Genomic DNA, 22022 nt, shown 5'->3' with positions numbered 1-22022 from the left:
ATTTGGGTGTATTATTCGACGACCAAGGATCCTGGGTAACCCAAATCACAGCGAAAAAAATTGTATTGACAAGAGCAACATCAGCTATGTTGGGTTTCGCCAGGAAGCTAGGAGCCAGGCCAATGAAGGCCCTTATTCAAATATACAGAGCCAAGTGTTTATCACTAGCTATGTATGGGGCCGACTTGTGGGGCATACAAAATACGAAGACTATTCAGACTGTTGAAGATAGGTTCTTAAAGAACCTTCTAACTGTCCCCAAAACAGCCAATTACATTGTCCATCAGGAATGTGGAATTGGCTTTGTTGAAGATGCAATTGCCGTGGCACCCCTACAGAAATGGATAGCTACCTGGTTAAATCCGGACTTGGTGCTTAACCATGACATCCTGAAAGATTGCATGTCACTCGATCGTGGGCTGTGTATACCCTGGCTCAATTACGTCCAGAAGTTATCAGTTAAGCTTGTCCGACCAGAATTATACCATTCTCCAGAAGCTTTAGTGAAGGGTGACATAAAATGGTCCAAGGAAACATACCTGCGCATAGCCACCATGGATAGAGAAGAGAGAGAACTGGTAAAGGTGACAGTAAGGGCCCACCAATTATGTAAGACAACACTATCCATGGAACCATATTTAGGCTATGTCACAAATAACAACCACCGTTTCTTATTGACTAGATTTAGACTCAATCAATTTCATTTTCTTCTTGGTGAACAGAAAGGTTGGAAGAAGGTAGATGATCTTGGCCCCTGCACCTGCGATAATTGTTCGGGACAAGATATCATGCACTTCTTTTTTTTCTGTGAACACCTTACTGTCATTAGGAAACGTTTTATTTTTCCAATTTTAATCAACAAAGGCTTTATGCACGTGAGACCAGCCCTTCTCTATCTGCAAATGTGGACAGATGTTTGGGAAACTTTCAACATTGCTAATTTTTTATCTGCAGCTGTAAGAGTCCTGAGGAAAATAACCTAATATTTTATCTTGTTTATTTTAATCATTGTGTTAAAAATGAAATTGTCTGTATTAATTTTAATCATCGATTTTTTAGGTATTTATGAGCTTCGACTGTGTTTTATGTATTAGGGATATACATCTGTTGACATAATCTGTTTTTTGTAGAATGCTTTTATGGTTTGTTTATAAACCGAATAAAGATATTTGACTGACTGACTGGGTAACATTATCTGAATGGAAAACAGAGGTTATGAAATGCATCTGCTCTTTCTTTGGTTGTGTGGTTGAACATTGGATTTTAGAACCACTTACAGCAAACATGGGAGAATCAGAAGTCTTGTTTAGCAAACTTAGTAAGGTATTATTTTCCTTTTGCAATGCTGACATTGAATCTGGATCAGAACAGAAGAGCAAGTCAGGATCTGGCAAAGAGTTGTTTGAGAGCCGAAGAGTAAAATATTCAGAACGTAAATATCCATTTCTCATAAGAGGATTTATAGTTTCAGGACTAGGGTTAACATCCTCAAATGGTAAAATGGACACTAGATGCCTCTCATTGTTGGGCGCTGGCAAACTGCCCTGCATAAAATGTTGCACTGGTGTGTTTCTTTCTTAAACCTCTCATTATGACACACCTTCAATATGTTCAAACAGAAATGTAATAGAAAAATGGTAGCTAACTGAAATAAAAGAAACCTCACAAGTGACCCTGGATATGTGGGTTGGTCATTCTGTCAGGTACTGTCCAGGATTATGTGGGGAACACAGTCAGGGACTTGGGCAAGGACTGGGAACTGGGTAGAAAAACGTACACAGAAAGAGGAGTACAGCGCTGCCCAGGATCATACAAGAAGTCAGAGGAGAATATAGATCCAAAGGGAAAATCTGCACGAAGGAACAAGATGGCTAAGACTCAGAAAGGAAGGGCACTCTCAAGGCAATTTAGCATTCAAAATAACTACTCACAGGACGAATGTGCAAGATATATATATGAAACAACATTAATAATAAAGGTGGGTGTGGGGTAGAGCACTCCGGATCTCAACACGGAAAGACTGAAGCTCAGTAAGTTTCTTACCCACAGTTGCTTTTACAGATACTGACTGCAAATACCCACATGTAGGATATGTATGCAAAGGAATGGTCTGTGGAGCTTATATGTATGGTGATGTTATAAATGTAACTCAAAGACAATACTCACAGTGAACAAGAAACACCACCTAGGTAATCAGCTGTGCCCACGGATCCTGGTGATCAAACAGGAACACGCAAGGCAGTAACAGCAAGGGGGTAGAACTAAACACAAGCACAATAGACAAGGAGCTAGCAAGGAAGAGTGCTTAACAGGAAAGGAAGGAAACCACAGGGCACACTTGGCAGAAAGTAGGTAACAAACAAACAAGGTAACAGAAGTAAGACGGCAGAATAGAAAGACAGCAAACTAGAACTGAAACCAAGGAAATGGGAAGAAAGGCAAGGACTGGAAAGGGATGTACAGAAGGAGAGGCTACAAGGGTATACTAGAATAGTGCAAGTTAAGGATTCAAGAAAAACAAAGTAGCATAAAACGCAGTGCTGGGGCAGGAACAAGAATTGAGCTAAAGCTCAGGAGTCTAGGTAGCACTGCAGGCAGCGCTGGTTCAGGAACAGGTAATTACTATAGTTAAGGAGTCAAGGCAGCACTGCAGGGAGTGCTAGTACAGGAATAGGGAATTACTAAAGCTTTAGGAGTCCGAGTAGCACTGCAGGCAGTCTTAGTTCAGGAACAGGGAATTAGCTACAGCTCAGGAAACAAGGAGTCAAGAGAGCACTGCAAGCAATGCAAATCAGGAACAAGAAATAGCTGAAGCGCATGAACACGAACAAAGAATAACTATAGCTCGGGAACTCAGGAAACAAGAGCACTGCAGGCAGTGCTAATTAAGGTACAAGGAATAGCAATAGCTCAAGAACTCCGGAAACAAGGTAGCACTGCAAGCAATGCTAATTCAGGAGAAGGGAAACTGCTGCAGTACAGGAACAATGAATACTAAGGCTCAGGGGTCAAGGTAGCACTGCAGACAGTGCTAATTCAGGAACAAGGAAAACAGCAGCAGGTCAGGAACAAGGCATAACTAAAGCTCAGTAAACACTGGAAACCAGGATAGCAAAAGCTCAGGGAGCACCGGAAACAAGGATCGTCCTCACCGGTAAACAGCTACAATGACCAACCTTGGCCTGAAGGGAGCTGGGGCTGTGTGCGGTGTGAGCAGGCTAGCAGCAGCCAGCCACAGGTGAGCTGAATTTCTCCACCCATCCTTGGCCTGCAGGGGTGGAGACGAAGCAGATAGCAGGGAATTCTAGGTAATAGCACCTCAAACGTATGTTCGATGAGAGCAGGGAATTAGGCAGTTTGCCTCGTGATCAACAGATAGCCAAGATAGTTGCTATTCCTAAGGTGGGGAAACCTAGAGAGTACTGTTCCTCCTATAGGCCCATTTCACTGCTCAACGTTGAGCCAAAACTCCTCGCCAAGGTCTTGGCCAATAGAATCAACCCGGTCCTCCAAACTCTGGTACATCCGGATCAATCGGGCTTTATCCCTCACCGAAACACGGCATTGAACCTACGACGCTTCCACGGGGTGTTGGGTTGCTGCCATCGGATTCGTAGAGATGCGGTGGTGGTGTCCCTGGACGCAGCCATGGCTTTCGACACATTAGAATGGCCATACATGATGGCAGTACTTCGAAAGCTGGGGTTCGGTCCTAATTTCATCAGCTGGGTACGGCTCCTGTACAAAGATCCATTGGCCCAAGTCGTAGTGAACAATAAACTATCGGAGACATTCCGCCTGGAGAGGGGCACGAGGCATTTATATCTTGAAAGACCGCGCCACACGCTACGACCGAAACCTCCTCCCACCCCTTCAGCGACTCCGACGGGACGCAACGGTCTGGAAAGGCGTCCCACTATCACTATTAGGCCGGGCCGCACTATTTAACATGATGGCACTGCCACGTTTTCTTTATGCCCTACAGAACCACCCAGACTTGGTTCCACACAAATATTTCGCTGCTATTTAGGCTACACAGAGAGATCTTCTTTGGAATGGTGTGCCCCGGATCTCCCTCCAGAAGCTAACGCTGGGCTGGTATGATGGGGGGATAGCACTCCCCGACATCAGGAAATACTACTGGGCAGCGCATCTAGCAGCAGTTGATCAGGGGACACATAGTGTAGGTGCCGACCCGGGTTAAGAGATGGATAAATGGCTTTTGCCGGGGAGGACCTTTGAGGCGGCTCTCTACTCCAGACCGGGCAGGTATAGCTTGACGGGGCCGACTAAGTACTCCGTCAAACTGTGGCACATAGTCAATAAGAAACTGGTTTGGGCGGGTAGACTCAACCAGGCAACCCCATTGTGGGCCTCTGAGAGGCTTGGTTCCCTTAGTCTCACGAAGGGTTTTAGGAACTGGGACCTGATAGGTATTTCCAGGATCATGGACCTATGGAGCTCAGAGGGGGTGATTACATTTGAAAATCTTCAACCTTGCTAGAACGGAACACTTTCGCTACATACAGGGACGACATGCACTACAGGCCAACATCCCTCCTGGGACACAACTCCCCGAATCCTCGCCACTGGAGGACAGGCTATTAGACGGCCACCTCACTGAAAGAGCCATATCTCTCACGTACAAAAAACTTATTAACCATATACCTGACCTGCTGCAAACCCTTAGGCAAATGGGAGGCATGAGGACTGGCGCGAGGCGCTAGCGTCCCTAAAAGAGATTGCAATACCTGCCAAATTGCGACTGATACAATTAAAGATGCTGCATAGAGTGTACATTTCCGCCACTAGGCTGGTCCTGATGGGGCACGGCGCTGACGCACACTGCCGTAGGGGATGTGGGGAGATGGGAACCTTCTTACACATACTGTGGGAATGCCGGGAGGTGCAAGCGTACTGGGCACGGGTACTCGCCTGTATGAAAGTCGTGTGGGGAGTGGAATTGAGGCCGGAGGCAAAAAGTGCCTCCTTAACATATGGGAGCCCTCCGACATCCCTGCGAAAGGCAAAGTTTGGGCCACCTTGGGTTTTGCAGTAGCAAAGAGGAACATCGCGAGATTATGGGCAGCTACACTACCTACACTGGGGGCCTGGCAGAAGGACATGGACTGGAACATGGTGCAGGAAAAGACGGTGTATGTGGCAAGGGGGTGCCCAAAGAAATGGGTAGCTAAATGGACTAAATGGAATGAGTATAGAGGTACTATCTGCGAACCCTCCACGATCAGAAATGTTGACGAGCTAATTGATTAATGGATATAATATTGTATGAATTGGACCTACTTTACTGAGTTATACTGTAACTTTGTTTACGTCGTGTGTATTCCTGACAATGTAAACGCTAATGCTGCAATGCCCTGAATGTATGTGCTCTGTACTGTTTTACTTTTCCTGATTGCAAATAAAAAGAATTATAAAAAAAAAACTACTCCTGGTGTTACCCTAAAGGGCAAAAATTCACATGAAAAAGTGCTGATGTGCAAAGTGCTGATTCTAAGGAGACATACTTCTAAAAACAGCACAAGAGAGGTTATATACAGGGATTATGGAGTGCAGCAATTTAATAAAAATGTGCAAATGTGTATACATGTTATTTCAAAATTGTCACTGATAAACTGAATCTAAACTCCCACTAGAAATCTGTTATAGCCATGTGTACAGGTCCTCCGTTGTATTCAGCCCCTCTGGACTTTTCATGTCTAGCTCCAGAATGTAGCAAGTATCCAGCCTTCTAAGAGTCGCCTCTCTATCGCTACCTCGTCTTAACTGTAGGACCGAGTCCACCACAAAGTATTTTAGCTGATCTAAGTTGTTGCTGTGAATTTCCCTGAAGTGGTGGGCCACCGGATATGTTGAATCTGAGTTTGTGATGGCCCTTAGGTGCTGGAGAATCCTCTTGTTGACCTGCAGTTTCGTGCTGCCCGCATATCGCAGTCCCCAAGAGCACTTCAGCACATAGATGGCAAATTCAGTCTTACAAGTAAAAAGCTTCTGGATTATAATGGGTTTATGCTTGAATGGCGTGCAATAGGACGTTTTGCTGGTGCCAAACGTGCAAGCCCGGCATGAGAAGCATCTGATAAACCCTTTCCTTTTTGACAGCCAGCTAGTCCCTGTGCTTATTTCTGGGCTACTGCTCACCAGATAGTCACTTGTGGATGGGGCCTTTCTAAAGGTAATTGTTAGACTTTTTGGAAGTGTACTCCCACAACAGGATCATTCAACACTAAATGCCATTTTTTCTTGATAATCCTGCATGAACTATTCCTTTGTTTGTTATAGGTCAGGATTAACCTTGTGTTATCAGTATCTAGCATCTTGTTGTTTGTTTTCTTTTATTCTTGCTATTTGATGAGTTAAACAGCAGGTCATTTCTACATTGATTCTTTATTTTTTTCATTGCTGTATTAATGTTTTGCTTAGAGTAGCCTCGGTCTAGAAAGCATAGCTTGCATTCTGCCTGTGCCTTAGTCAGATCACTATCTTTGTTGCATATCCTTCGCATTTCCCAATATGGTATACTGTGTATGGTATGCTTAGGGTGGAAGCTTGATGTATGCAGGATAGTGTTTTTCTGCTGTCAGTTTACGGTGTAGTTTGGTCTCAAGTTGGCAACAAAGACCTCCACATCTAAGAAACAAACTGAACTGTCACTGATGTTGTGCGTGAAGTGCAGATTGATGTGAATGGTGTTAATGATGGTAACAAACTCCACTGCACTCTGTCTGCTTCCTTGCCAAATCACAAAAAAGGTCATCTATATACCTTATCCATTTGACTACATGGTCTTCCAGGGTTTTAGCATACTTTGTATTTAAAACCATTCCTTACCACCATCCCATATGGAGGCAAGCATAACTTGGAGAAAAGCTTGCCCCCATTGCCACCCCTCTTATCCGTTGGTAGACTTGCTGTTGGAACATAAAGATATTATTCTCTAGGCAAAATTTGGTCAAGCTAATAAGCATTTTATTGTGTTGGTAAAATCCAATGGCCCTAGTGCCCAGAAAATATTCTAAAGCCCTAATACCATCTTTGTGATGTATACCGGTATATAAATTAGATACATCCAGTGTCATTAACTGATAGTTTGCCACTGACAATTATGAACTTGCTTTAAAAAGTCAGTAGTGTCCTGTATGAAAGATGGTAGAGCTCGAACATGTCCCTGTAAGAAGAAATCAATATATATAGACACATTCTCCAGCAGACTCAGTTTTGCCAAGATTACCGGTCTACCTGGAGGTTTTGAAATGTCTTTATGCACCTTAGTGATAAAATATATAACGGGCATGGTTGGGTAAACATTCTTTAAACATCTGTACTCTTCCTGGCTGAGTAATCCCACACTTCTCCAGGCCAGAAGCTTAGCAAACAAATCGTTTTGTGTGACACTGATTATTTGTTTGTTGCTCAGTTTGTAACAGTTGCGGTCATTTAATTGCAACATGGCTTCCTCCATGTACTGTATTTTGGGCCTTAACACCACATTACCCCCTTTATTGGAGTGTCTTATAACAAATAGCGCTGAGACACCCAAGGGTATTTGCGCGCTTTATAAGTTGCTTAAATAAATAAATATCATTCTCTCGAAGTTTCTTTATAAGTTGGTGGTATTTATGCTGGTGTGTGTTTTGTTTTTTGGATAGTACTTGGATTTTACGATTTAACATCGTCATCTCAGCCGTTATCTACTCATTGAAAATAACAATTGAGTCCCTAGGCAGGATTGGTACAAACGTTGATATAGGTTTGAATCCTGTGTTTAAGGTTGCAGAGACATTTATCTGTTGTTGTTCCATTATACGCTGTGTAGACCCCTGTTGATCCGATGTAGACTCATGATTTTGTAAGGCTTTTAGGTTGCATAACAAGTTAACTTCTGATGCTGACAAAGTGCTGACGCTGCTTAGAGAGGCCGCTCCTATTGTTCGCATTGAGGGTTTGCTTTTTTTTAGTAGATGAAACTTTTTTAATTTTAACTTTCGAATGAACTTGTAGATTCCAGCCCTTGTTTGTGGGTAGTCGCCTCTCGCTGCACATCAGCTTTGCGCTCCCCATGGGTAGGACCGCTCGGGAACGTCCTGTACCTCTGTCCGCCTGCCCCCCTCAGTGTCTTTACCTATTGGTTAAAACCCTGTCATTTAATGCACATACTCTGAGGACCTCCTTGTCTCCCTGATTACCTCCATCTCTTCCTGTTAGGACCCAACTGGTGTCCTTCAGTACCGCCGGCTACTGTTGCAAGCAATACTTGCAGACAGTATAGGTGAATCCTATTTCTCGTACTGACTACCATGGTTTTACCCTTTTTCTTGTATTACCTGCACACTGTCCATGTATAACCATTGCTATGAGTTTGTATGAACTTGAACATAGAAATTATTGAGTACACTACACTGGTACCCATGCTTGCTACACTGTGACTATTTGTGTGACACAGCGTCTTTGTTATGGTTATGCATGAGCACGGTCGCCCTGCCGGACATTGAGGGTTTGATCCCAGAGAAAGTGTATGTTTATATAATAATGTGATTTAAACTTGTTATCCCCACCCACATATTTTTCCCACTTACAAGTTAACAACCAAAGAACTGGGTATGTAGAATCCACTTACCTTTTTAGTGTAGATAGTGTTTCTTCGATCCTGATGAAGTGTCCAGATCGTTATGACATTAGAGACACAAAACATGTAGATCACCTGAGAGCAGGGCATACACCACTAGACACATTGCGACTAGTATTTGCCCCTCTCGATCTTTTACATTAGGCAGTTTACCTTCAGAATAAATTGTTGGTTAGGACTAACTGACCTATTTTAAACTCACTATCTCCCTACATCAACACATACTAGGGACCCTCACCCCCACTGCACCCACCGGCAGGTACAAAAGATCATTGACAAAGAGCCCCGGTTCCGGGTGCCCGTCAGGTATTGCAGCGCCGACCTGACGAGGGGCAGGCTCAAATGATGAAGCATGACACTGGGTGTCTGAGAGCCCTAGTTCCTACAAGAACTCCCTCTCCTTCACATATACAGTAGTGGTCTCCATGATCCACTCATCTCTACCGGCTCCAGCCATCCCGACAGTCCACCACAGAGGAACTCTGTACTCTCTTTGTGCATAGTCGAAGTTGCTCTCAGGGCATAATAACAGACCAAGCGACAGGAATTGTTGTTCAGCATTATCTAAGTTGATTTCTGACAGGTTGATTATTGTATTCATTTTTCCCGTGATTTAGTTACTTGCGCCTCCAGTTTATGTACAACCTTAGTAACATCCGTCGGCTGGGTGAGGATCTCTTTTAAATTGTGTGATCTTTTATATGCAAACAGTGGAGGGTTGGCAAAAATCCTTTCTAAATCATGTTCGACTGTAGCAGATACCAACGTTGTAACAACATTTTCTTGATTTTGTTAGTGTGTAGAAAAAGTTGTAACGAAGACTTCTCTAGGAGTCACCTGCCTGCTCTGTTTCTTTAGAAGATCAGCTCTGTCAAGGGATAGAGCCCGTTTTTCTGCTTTTTTCACGACTTCACCAGGATAACCACGTGCCAGAAGTTTCTGCTTGTATTCATGCAATGTACTCACACATTGTACAGGGTCCGAAGTGATGCGTGATGCGTTGATTCTGGTGAATTGAGAGTAGGGCAAATGAGGTTTTAGAGACGGCGAATGAAAACTGTTATACAACAAGGAATTGTTGCGGTCTTTGGGTTTTTTGAAAACACTAGTGACGATCCTAGTGCCCATGCTTAGACAAGAGCCTTGCAAGTTTCACAATGTTCCTCACCAGGTTTTTGCCTGGGAGCACCCTGAATTCATAAACAACCTGTACATGTCTAATATATGTACACTCGGGAGACCTAGAGTAACAAAACTGGGAGTCGAGCATTGGCAGCAATATGTTCCTGCCCAACGGTCACTGGAGGAATTAACATGTTTTGATGAAAAAAAAATAATAAATCTGACAAATTTCATTTTCAGCTTGTTCTGCTGTCAACCCAGTCAGGGCTAGAGTTCTCTGGCTTGCACTAATAGATTACATAATTGAACAGAGCTAGAAAAATTTATAGTTTTATACGTTTTATGTACTCTTGAGTTTGACAATGTAATCAAATGATCATCTCACTATAAACAGTAATACTCCCGCAGTTTAACGATCTTCGATAATTGAGCAAGCTGACTACATTCCCTAAAATAACCCACACATTTGGTATTGCTAGACTCAAGACATTCCCGGCAACACATTCTTAGTTAGCGTTCCAGGATTTTTTTTTCACATTTGAAACGTGCAACAAGATATTGAGCAAATTTGTTACATTTAATATATTTCCACGTTTATAATGATATTGTCTGCTGCGTTTAGATAATGTTGCAGGATTTGCACCAATACATAGACCTTATTGTTATGAAAAACATAGTTGGTAAGGATGTACAAATAAATAAAAGATATACATGTGCTTAAACAATCTAACGGACATTGTTTTTAATTTTTTTAGCATAGATGTGAGTGTACATCCCTGCATGAAAAGTGTTAATTTTCCTCCCAGAAAGGTAACTGAAGCTCTGCTCCATTGGTCCATTTCCAAAGGAGTATGTATTGTTGGTAACATATCCCCCTTTAGATTAGTCTAATTGTATCAGGTGTTGGATACCTGTAGTTTTACATGTTAATCTACATGGGTGTAAAAGTATTTAATTTAATTACTTTAACTGCGGGTAAAGTTATCAATTTATGGTTTGCAAACCTAACTAATGATTTAACCCACTGCAGTAAATCTTTTAGAAGTTAATCTCGAATCGGGTGTAATTAGGAAAAAGATTTCCAATATTTTTAATTGATTCAGATGCCAAATTGCTATTCAAATTGGTACACTACCTATTACAGTATGTTAAAATGGCACAGCTGAAGTGTTATTCAATCAAGTTTTTACTGAATTAAGTACTCACGCCAAATTACGTTTTTCTAGTTTGAGAACAAGTAAAAAATCATTAGAGTAAACAGAGTCGGTGGACATATCTTTTGTTGTACTTACGTTTTAAAACAACAATGTTTTGTTTGAATTTCAAATTGAAAAAAAACATTTGTATCTATTTGTATTCTGGTAACTCTAACCTTTCATTGAATAAACTAGTGTTATATCTCTGTTTGTTCACATTACACTGAACAAACAGGCATGGGCCTCAGTTAATTTTATTGAGGAGATTTACTGCATCGTTGCAAATGTCAAGAATGATGCTTACTGATATATATATATATATATATATATATATATATATATATATATATATATATATATGTGTATATATATATATATATAAAATGTCATCTGTCTTTTTTTGCATTTACTTTACCTAGGTGATCATTACAATTGCAGCACGTTTTTGTCACTTATGAGTTCACTTTTGTTGAGCGTTGCTTGTGTTCGACTACATACTCACTTCCTTCCTCTTTTAATCCAAGGACATGTTTCTACTACACCCCTCCTATTTAGATTGTCAGTTATGGTGTTTTAATCTAATTTAATTTCTTAAATGATTTCACAATCTTACTCGGGTGCTTTGCATTCTTACACGCTTTAAGTTAATGTGCTAGAAAGTAAAAATGCTAATGAGGTAAAAAGGTTTTGAAAATCGATTTTCACAAACTCAGTGTAATGTTTAGTGGAATATATGATCCGAGTTATTTTTCTATCTGTTCCTTTGTAGCTGTGGACATGGATGGAGGATTTGCAAAAAGAGCTGCTAGACGACGTCTATGCGGAGTCTGTAGAAGCAGTGCAGGACCTGATCAAGCGCTTTGGTCAGCAGCAGCAAACCACTCTACAAGTTACAGTAAATGTGATTAAAGAAGGAGAAGATTTGATTCAGCAGCTGCGGTAATTGATTTTCATAATTTTGTTGAACTCAGAAGATCAGCTCAGAAAAATGCTGGTTTCAGCTCAAAATTAGCAATAAAAATACAACAATTCAATACATATAATTTATCTATTTAATTATAAAAAAGAATCAAAACAATATAAAACCAAAATATAAAAGATTGGGGACAATTAAACCGCGTTAACATACTTATGCATGCAGTTGTCTTCTCTATACAATGTTCTAATTTTCAGGGATCAGTGAATAAAGGTGGTTACAGTGCTACACATTGATTCTGAAGAAAGCTGTTGTAAAAAATGCTTCACCATTCTGTAGTGAAAGAAGAAAGAAAAGCCTTTTATTGTTCGATTCGTTAAAATCATTACAGTATACTAGCAATATAAAAGAATTATTTTAAAAAAAGTAAAATTCCCTGCTTGTTACTATGACCTAGTAGGGCATAAAACCTTAAAAACAGTATCACATTCTGGGTATACAGTTTGAGTGCAAAGTTCATTAGTTTTAAACGGGAGGTATGTCCGAGGCTCCCGTACTTCCGAGTCTACTGTTTTCTTTATGAAACTCTATTTTCGGGGACAGTGTGACTCGAATTAATTCTATGAATTTCCCCAGCCGTGCAACTGTTTGAGTTGAGTTTGAAGAAAAACATAAGTCCGAGACTTCGCTGCATCGTATAAGGCCCTGAGCTCTGCAGATTGGAGTGATCAACCGATGCCTCTCACTAGCTAACTTTGGACAGCAGCACAGCAGAGGGAGCCAGGATTCCTGATGGTAATTGCAGAGTCTAAATGCTAATAAATTATCCGGACGGGCCCAGCTTTGGTTAAAATCCACAATGGGCAATGCGAGAAGCCTCATGTAAGTGATCTTTTTTCGGGTTTGGACAGTTAGTGCTTGTTCGAGATAAGGCTGTGGTTTTCCCACTATGTAGGACGCGTCCAGTGAAGAGAGATTTAGTTGGTGATGTAAGCTTTCCAGGTCTCTTGCGTGTCATATATTCTTGACCTGTCTGTTCACAGCTCTTTTCCATGCAGCTACTGGAATGTTTGAATTGTCCATGTTTTGCACCTCTATTTCTAACAATTTTGTGGCCACTGTCAATTTCTTCAAAAATTGTTTTAATTTGCGCTTTCAAGGCTGTTGCTGGAGCTTGCAGGGTACTAATATAGTATTTTAGAGTGTCCCCAAGACAGGTAATGTCTGGGCGAGTTAGACCCAGCTCCAGCCTTACTCTTCTCTCCTGGCCTGTCGAGAGATGCCTAATACTTTCTTGTATACCGAGATTTGGTGGCTCATGAAAGTTAGTAAGGGCGCCAGGAAAGGTTAAGTGGCCGTAGTTGACTGAGGGCACTACTTTTGCTTTAAGGACTTTCAGGATGGGTTCAGTGGACGGACAGTGTAGTCTTCAGTTGAGACTTCTCAGGCTGCGGATGATTCCTGCCCCTTGCATCTTAGATATTTCAAATGAGCTGATGGTTTTGCCCCTTCCGTTAGCCTGAGACCCAAATAGTTATAGCTTTTACAAGATCTAATTTGCAGGTCACCTAGGCGCCATTGAGCTGTCTTCTTTCGATGGTACTTCCCAAAGATAAGTATCTTGGTCTTCTCCTGGTTTACCAGTAGATTATTCTTTTGATTGAATCTGTGTAGCACTTCTAAGGCTTTCTGTAGACCTGTCCTAGTGTGGTCCAAGATTACAAGATGTAAATGTAAATGTAGTAAATGTAGTTGAGCTTATATAGCGCACAGCTACCCGCAGTGGGTTTCCCGGCGCTTGCTTAGGGAACCCGTCCTGATATTCCCCTGTGAGATAGCAGGGTATCCACAAGGTGAAAGTCAGGCATCCCGCCGCGAGGGGCCATTGTGGAGATTAAGCAAGCTATTGCCCAGAGTCGCAGAGTGTGAACCCGTGAGTCGAGGAAGCACCGGGGCGAGAATTATCGAGTCCGTGGAATTTTTAGCCCAAGACCCGCCGAGGCGGGGAATTGAACCCTGGTCCAGGACCGATCTCAGCTTCCGGGTCTGCTGCCTCTAACCCCTGAGCCACACTTCTCCACTCAAGATCTCAAGATCGTCTGCATATTGGAGGATTTGGAGCCGCACCTCCCCCAACTTTGGAATGACTAGATTTGCCCCCTCCAGGGCTTGTCCCAAGTCGGATGTGTAGATGTTAAAAAGTAAAGGGGCAAGGACGCACCCTTGTTTGAGGCCGTTATTAGTTCGGACCTTAGTTGTTATCGACGTTTGGCTGATTTTAATACGCACCCAGATCCCCTCGTATAGAGCAGTTATAGCCTTTAACAACTTTTGAGGCATGCCCCAGTTGGTAAGTTTTCTCCATAACTTGCCACGATCCACTCGGTCAAATGCTGCGCTATAATCTACGAAGCAGCAAAACAAAGGTGGTTGAGAGGGCTGAGTCGCGCATAGGGACAGATGACCCACTGCTAGGATGTTATCTATAGTAGAGCATTGAGGTCTAAATCCGATTTGGAAGAATGGGAGAATGTTGTGATCCTTTTCCCAAGTTTCTAGTTCCTTCAGCAACACTCTGGCGTATGCCTATGCTTCTATATCTAGAAGTGCCACAAGCCGATAATTTTCGGCTTTTGTGCGCTCCCCTTTTTTATGAATCAGGAAAAGTATTGAGCCTTTCCACGATGATGGAACGGTGGCAGTTTCAAAGGCATACTTAAAGAGTGGGGTTAGCTGATCCGCCCAGAATCCATGTGACACTTTGAACACTGCCGCTGGCACTCCATTAGGACCCGGCGCGCCGTCTGTCCTCATTTTCTTAATCAGGTTGGTTATCTCTACCGTGGTGATAACTGGTGTTTTGTCCTCTTCCTCGGTTCCTGGAGGGATTTGTTGTTCTTGGGTAGCCGTCTTTTTCTGGTCTGTTGTATACATTAGCTTTACATATTTAACCCACTCGGAGGCTGCCACCCCGTTTTCTTTGCTCTGCCGGTGTGGCTCAATTATCTGATATGTCTCCAAAGTCGGATGTGACCCTTTTCTTTGAGAAGGTTAAATATTTCCAGCCACTCTGCCTCAATTTTCTTTGTTCAAATTTCCCATATTTTCTTCCTGTGTTCCCTGTGAAGCGCTTTTATTTCCAATGTGTGGTGATTTGTGGCTCCTTTTCTTCTCGCCTTCAAGGCCTTTGATAGGCTCCGCTTGGTTTGCTCTAAGGTCATAGAGTTTGGATGTAATGAGAGATTTTGCGGATGGAAGACCTGAGCTTTGGGGCTGCCTGTGACCTGTCCTAGCACGGTTTTTAGTTCCTCAAGTAGTTCCTTCCAGAGCTCCAAAGGGGGTGCCAACCTTCTATCTGTTTGGCACTGCTCTTTGTGTGTGACCCACTCCATGAGTACTGGACTTACTTTTGTGGACCATTTTATTCTATTCAATACTTCATGGTGCTCTTCACCTGTTGAGGTACCCAATGTTCTGAGGTGTTTCGCGGATTTCCCATTTAGATCAAGAGTGACCCTCAATGGCCTGTGATCACTCTCGTCCCTGTTTCCCACATCAAAGTCATTAAAGTGTGTTCGCAAGTTTTCGGAGATAAAGATGTAATCGATTGTTGACTTGCCCCTGAAGGTGGGCAAGGGATGCCAAAGAGGGTCCACTGCTTTCATGGAGAAGTGGGCGGAAACCATGTTATACTCGAAAAGAAGCTGCTGTAGAGGCTACGATTCTGTTATGTTTGGAGGTTCCCTTGTACCATAACCCAAGTCCCTGGTATTCATGTCCCCTACGATGATTGGAAGATGTGAGGCATATTTATTTATAAGGTGGTCCATTTTTATAGTTAATGTTTTTAGTGCTTGCTTTTTTTGCCGTGTGGCAGGGTTTATATAACAATTAATTATCAACAGTCGGATTGAGATATTGTTGCTTTTGAATCCACCGATCAGTGCTGCTTGCAGGTTGGGGGAATTAGTTGCTAGTGATTTTACCTCGATTTTACGGGCTTGATTGATAAAAATTGAGAGCCCTCCTGCTGCTCTCCCGAAGGTGTTGCTTTTTATTGCTGCGGTGTGAATCTCATAAAAGCCTGGGAGAATTAGGGGTTTGGTGGCCCATGTCTCTTGTAGGCACAGAATGTCATTTTCTCTGAGATACGTGCATGCTACTTTGCAGCTAAGCAGTCTTTATAACCCTGCAACGTTCCACGATAGGATGGACAGATGAGTGTTGTTTCCCACTCTTCTATTCATGTTCGGCTAGCTGGCTGCCTTTATGCTATTAGAAGTGCCGTCGAGGGAACAAGCCTCCAGGACCTTCAGCGTGCTTTGCGTTGCGCTGTGCTTTGGCTCTGTGTAGTAGTCTGCCCTTTGCTCAAGTGAGCTTATTATCTTGTAGGCGTTGTAAAGTCTATGTTCCATGGCTGAGCTTTTCCCTGGTTGATTGACTGCAGTCTCCCTTAACACCGAATAAACCTCCTTTGTTGGCGAAGTTTATGCTCATACATGTTGGTATTTCTCGGGTATGGGGAATGCTATGTCGATGCCCCAAACAGCCATTTTTGCTATTTCATCTGTTGTGAGACCCACCTGGGCGTGGCGACTCAACCCTATCGAGGTTGATTCACCATGGGAGTCGCTGGTTAGACTCAGAAACTTAACCCAGACTAGGTCGTTTGGCTGTATTTCCACGAGGGACAGGATATGCTTAAAAAGTCTGAGTAAATTGCCCCCGTTTAAAATATCGTGTTGACCTTTGATGAAATATCTGGGGGTGAGAATCACCTTGTGCGTTGTTTTGCTAACTGGGTTTGCTTTACGCTTTTTATTTTGGTCTCCTTCCAGAATACTTGTGTTATGACTAGAGCCAGGAGTCAGTTGGCGTGGTTCTGATTGTTGTGCCAGACTTTGGGATGACTGCGCTGCTTGATCGCTGATTTTCTGCCAGCGCGGGGCTATGTGTCCCTTAAGTATGTTGACCCTGATATCGGGTCCTTGATCCTTAACTGAACCCGCTGGTTTTCTTTGCTCTGCCTTCTTGTTGTTTAGTATGTGAGGTACATTCTGTAGTGTTTGATATTTAATTCACGGAAAATAGGAGCTAAAAAGATTTACGAGGAGTGCTGTATAGTGTGCAAAAAGCAGGAAATGTAAAGTGCTTTGTCCTGATACATTGTCATATGGGCAGTTTGTAAGGGTTGTAAGCCACATGTGGGAAATGCTAATTACAAATTTTAAATGTTACGTTTTATTCACGTCAAATAAAATCTTTGCTGTGAATTCCTCATTCACAGCAGGTAGGGTTGTACTCCTGAAGTTGTCAGTACAGCTAAATTACTCATTACTGAGAACGTAATCTCTTTCATTGTTCGTGTACTCTCATACTAGTTGGTTGAAAAACACAGATTTTACCCTGTCTTTGGTTGTGACATCAATGCATTCTGGATTGTGACACAATTCATGAATCTCTAGAATATTAAATGTGTGTTTAACATTGAAGAGCCAGGGGATCGACGTTATGGCATATTATCCAGGACATACAATCTCTAAGAACTGAAAAAACAGTTTTTAATTTGGCCCAAATCGAGACCCACAACAATAAAGGCTGGATTATTCAGGTATTCCAGAAAATGCAGTCCACTCTCAACGTGACGCACACAAGTAGGACATGCTTGGGTGACTGCTAGCGGTCCACGTAAAATGCACCTTCTGGAGGGTATTTTTATCTAAATACCCCCATACCCCTGCTTCTTAAGGACCATTGATATGCATTTGCACTTATATTTTAAAATATCCTTAATTGGCTTGTGGCCTAACTTGGAGGCAAATCTGTATACTGCCTCCTTGGTTCTCAGAAATTGTTTCACTCTTACATTAAGTAAATGTTTCCAAGTTAGAGAAGAATCAAAGGGCACATCTAAATATGAAAAATGTGTTACCCTTCCCACAGCGATGTCTCTAATTGTATGAGATCGGACCTTGATATTTTTTAACCTTTATGTCACAGGGAAGGACTTGGTTGAATTGATGTTAAGTTCTATGTCCCTCCTAAAAAGTGTGAATCCATCTAACAGAACTTGAAGTCCGTTTCCCGTTCTTGATAGAAAGAGAGCATTGTCCGCTTACAGTAAAACTGGTCAAATAAGTTTCCTCAGTTGTTGCATATCTTCCCCCTTAGCGATTAAATGTCTCTCCAGACCATTTATGCAAACAGTAAAAAGGATGGGTGCCAAAACACATCCCTTGCGTAACTCACTTATATGTGCTGCATAAAAAGGGAGCCTAGTCGCAACCGAGTCAGGTGACCGCACGAGGCCCGCCTCAATGCTGGTCTCTCCACACGCAGCACCAGCCGGACAGGGGCAGGGTCTGACGGTTTAGTACCTGTACCACTGTCCGTTTAATATTAACACAGGTCCAGGGTTCCGGTTGTGTCCCTCTCAGTTCGTCCCTTTGTTAGCGTAGTCAGAGAAATTCAGATGGACAGTAGGACAATGCCCATGACTCCCCGGCTCATAAACAGGACGCCCAGCAGGCCGGACTGCAGGATTCACAATCACACGCAATACCCCATGCTCGCTGCTGATAGGTTCAGGAGAGGATTAGGGAGAGCCAAACCTGATGCGAGTACTCCAGTTGGGGATTTGACTCAGTATGGCTTCCACTGCCGCCCGCAAGCCCAGGCGCGTGGCGGTTTATTTTTTGGGTGAGAGGCCTCCTGATAGTGCTGCTTGGAGCGTGCAGTGAATTTTACTGAGTCAATCGGGGAACTGGAACTACCACCCCTGCTGCGCAGCACATACGGGTCTGCCGTAACCACCCCACTGCACGGAGCTGTATTTAATGGTGCTCCACAGCAGTACTGCAGGAGTCTAATGGCCAAGTGGAACTAGCAATGGGGCCGCAACGGACCAGGCGCGCCGAGAACCAGCACTGGCGCAGAGCCTTGCTTGGAGATGGAGAAGCGCTACTTGCCTCAGGGTCTCTCGTGCCGCGCCCCCCACCAGGGGCTGTTAACTGCACAGTGCCGGCTCGAGGTTCACCACTGGACTCACCAGACAAATGGGTCCCGCTGGTCCGCCTTATACCCGCTCCAATCGAAGTCTCCACAAAGCTGGGTGAGCGCAGCCCAAGTGAGCACCCCGAGGAAGCTGCAGGCACCCGCAGCCGGTGGAGTTTCTGGCCCGGCTGCAGTGTCTGCCACGCCAGCTCCAGGGAGACGATGTGAGTTTGCCCGCTGTACTGCGGCAGGCCGAGGCTTTCGCACAAACCGGGTGAGCGGTCAGCTGCTCCCCTGGACACCGGAGGTTCAGGGCTCTATACACACAGCTTCCAGGTGAGCATATGGTGTGCTGCGTTGTGCGGAGGATGAGCCGAGGATGAGCCGGATTAATGTTGGATAGTCTGGCTAGGCTGGAAGTGCCCTCTCAAAGAGCGGCCATCTTGCTGCTTGGTTCAGCCACACCCCCCATCCTCTGCATCCTTAATATAGGTTTCCAGTAAGGCCTCTCTGTTGTTGCAGCCTCATTTCCTAGATGTTTTAATTATGCCAGATGGATATCTTCGTGCCCTCAGCCTGTCAGTTAGTCTGTCCGACTGTTCTTTAAAGGTTGGATGCCAAAACACATCCCTTGCGCAACCCACTTATGGATCTAATGTGCTGTGTGCACTCTCCATTGTACCCAAAACCCTAGCGATCATATCCTGGTGCAGTAGTTGTAACAGGGAGCATAGCGATTTTTTTTACCTCTGGAGTTTCCATGATCACCCAATGCTTAGAGCAACTGACTATTTCAAAAGCGTTGGTTAGATCAATGAATGCCATATGGATTGCCCCCCTCTTTGCTGTGACATATTTCCCGCTTTCCAGATAGTAGTTAATGCATTGCTGTACTGCTCCCAGGATCGGACTAAAACTATATTGGATATACGAGAAGATCACACTTTCCTCTGTGCAAGCCTCTAGCCTTGACAATAATACTCTGTCCAAGGTTTTTCCATTTGAGTCATCCAGCATCGTTGAGGGGTCTTTGCCAAGGAGCACACCAGGACCCCAGAGAACCTCAAGATCCAACCGGCATTGCCCGCAGGAGATGCAGTTGCACAGTGTGGCACAGGAGTGTGTGGTCTCTTCTGCTTGTGCTGCAAAGAGCTCTCAGCAATCCGCTGCGTGGAACGCCACCAACCAGCATCTTATGGAGGCTCTTTACACAGGAGCCCACCAAGACCCCAGAGGACCTTGGCATCCAACAGGCAACACGCCAGGAGATGCGGTTGCACAGGATGGCACCGATGGGGTGCAGCCTTTTCTGCTCGCGATACAAAGCGCTGTCAGCTGCCCGAGCCAGTTCGCACCCATCAGAGGCTGGGCTCTCCCTCAAGCTCCAGGTATTGTGACCCTTTAATTCAACTTTACCATTTGCGCTCCGTGTTGTTTGAAGTTGATAAAGTGCGGCTCCTGTTGACGTTGTCTCCATTTGATTCTCAGTGCTCAAGCATAAACAATGGGCAAGCATAAAGCTCAAAACCTCCCCACAGTAGATGCAGTCAAACATAACATTCCTCAACTTCCCAAGCAGCATATTGCTAGTTCTTCAAATTGTGTGACCAGCGAAATAGACGACTTGATAGAAGAGGTGGAAAGAATTCTAAAATGTAAAAATAAGGGGCCTGGGTCAGTGAAGCAAATTAGGAAAATTCCTGATTTCTTCAAACCCAGATCAACAGCCAAGAGCTTAACAAGTATCCCTGAACCTGTTACCCATACTCAAGGGGAGAGGGAACTTGGGGAGTCTTCAGACCCAGTCCTTGTGGTCAGCAAGAATGTAGAATCTCCTCCCTTGGATAGTATTGAAGTCCATAATGTTGAATGGACAAATCGCTTCGCCGTACTAGAAGACCTAGAGCAACCTTGCTCACAAGACTTAATTACAATCACAGATCCTGTTGGCATCTTGAATAAAAGCGTAACTACTTTAAGAGAGGCTTTGGGCTTAATTCAGGATCTGCAAAGCGAGGTAGTACCACTAAAGAGAATATTTCATCATGTTGTGATCCCTTTGGGCAAACTGACGGCATCACAACCCTCAATTAGGCCATTTGTGAATCATATCACCCCATTGGAGACAAAATCTTAATTGGTTAGTGAAAATTCCCGTTCTTTGGGGCTGATCAAATGCCAGTCTGGGGAGCAACACCTTTTGCCAGAAGACACGGGCCAATTGATCTGCTGTTGCTGTATGTTCTTAGAGCCCAATGCTTAAAGGCTAGGGTTTACCCAAAGTCCAAGTTAGTGTACAAGCTACATCTGTTACTTCAGCTCTTCATATTGGGCGAAATGATTCTAATATTCATATGATTTCTACAGTCTATATGACAATAATTCTGAAACAGACAAGGGCCTCGTTTGAGAACAACGAGTCTTTGAAAAACAAAGTACTCCTCCGGATTAGCCATGTGAGGCAATGCCGGTCTGTAATTTCCTCGAATATATTGTCAGTGAAAAGACATACTTTGCCGACGGGCAGCTGGGATATGATAGTACTAAATGTAATAGATATGATAGAACTAAATGTAATCTAACCTGACTTGGTGGAGGGTATGTTCTCTCTAGATGCTCATTCCATTCCACTGAGTAGTTGAAGCATTTCTTTCAAGACGTTTTGGCCAAAGGAAGAGGCATCTACTTCTAAGGAGAACGGTAACGTGGATATAAGGGGTCCATTGCATCAAGTGGCTTCAACTTGTGCAAATATTTGACCGGAGAGAGAAATTTTTCCTGAACCTGTGTTATCAGATATAGATTGACTCCCACAGATTACATCCCATTTTCATCACTGATATGTAAATTGCCACTGAACCAAGGCGAATTCACCGTACTTAATATCAGTAGTCATATAAAGGATTTCTTGGTGAAACAAATCCATACCGATACATCATGTCCAAGCCCTTCAGAAGGTCAGACTGCTTGGAACTCTTACAATGCATTTACTTCACTGATAACTTGGATTATTGTGGGCTGAGGTCAAAATTGGAGGACATGAATTGAGGATTATATATTGAAAACGTCTGTGTGGGTTTGTTTCAGGAAACTTGGTCAATAACGAATATATTTAGACAAGGTTTTATTTCTCATTGTATCAGTACTA

General features: G+C 43.4%; 1 protein-coding gene across 3 annotated transcripts in view; it reads left to right on the top strand.

Annotated features, from left to right (window-relative positions):
* The window catches only part of TRIO (trio Rho guanine nucleotide exchange factor), a 4034553-nt gene that overhangs the window by 1136784 nt on the left and 2875747 nt on the right, over positions 1-22022 (top strand). For all 3 annotated transcript variants that reach the window (XM_078687660.1, XM_078687659.1, XM_078687661.1), the window contains exon 12: positions 11735-11904. In XM_078687660.1, the coding sequence (XP_078543786.1) occupies positions 11735-11904 (170 nt within the window). The remainder of the gene's footprint in view (positions 1-11734; positions 11905-22022) is intronic.

This window comes from Lissotriton helveticus, chromosome 4_1 (assembly GCF_964261635.1).
Source record: "Lissotriton helveticus chromosome 4_1, aLisHel1.1, whole genome shotgun sequence".
In the NCBI taxonomy this organism is placed as follows: domain Eukaryota; kingdom Metazoa; phylum Chordata; class Amphibia; order Caudata; family Salamandridae; genus Lissotriton; species Lissotriton helveticus.
The sequence above is the reverse complement of the archived record's forward strand: the minus strand, read 5'-3'. Positions and strand labels throughout refer to the sequence as shown.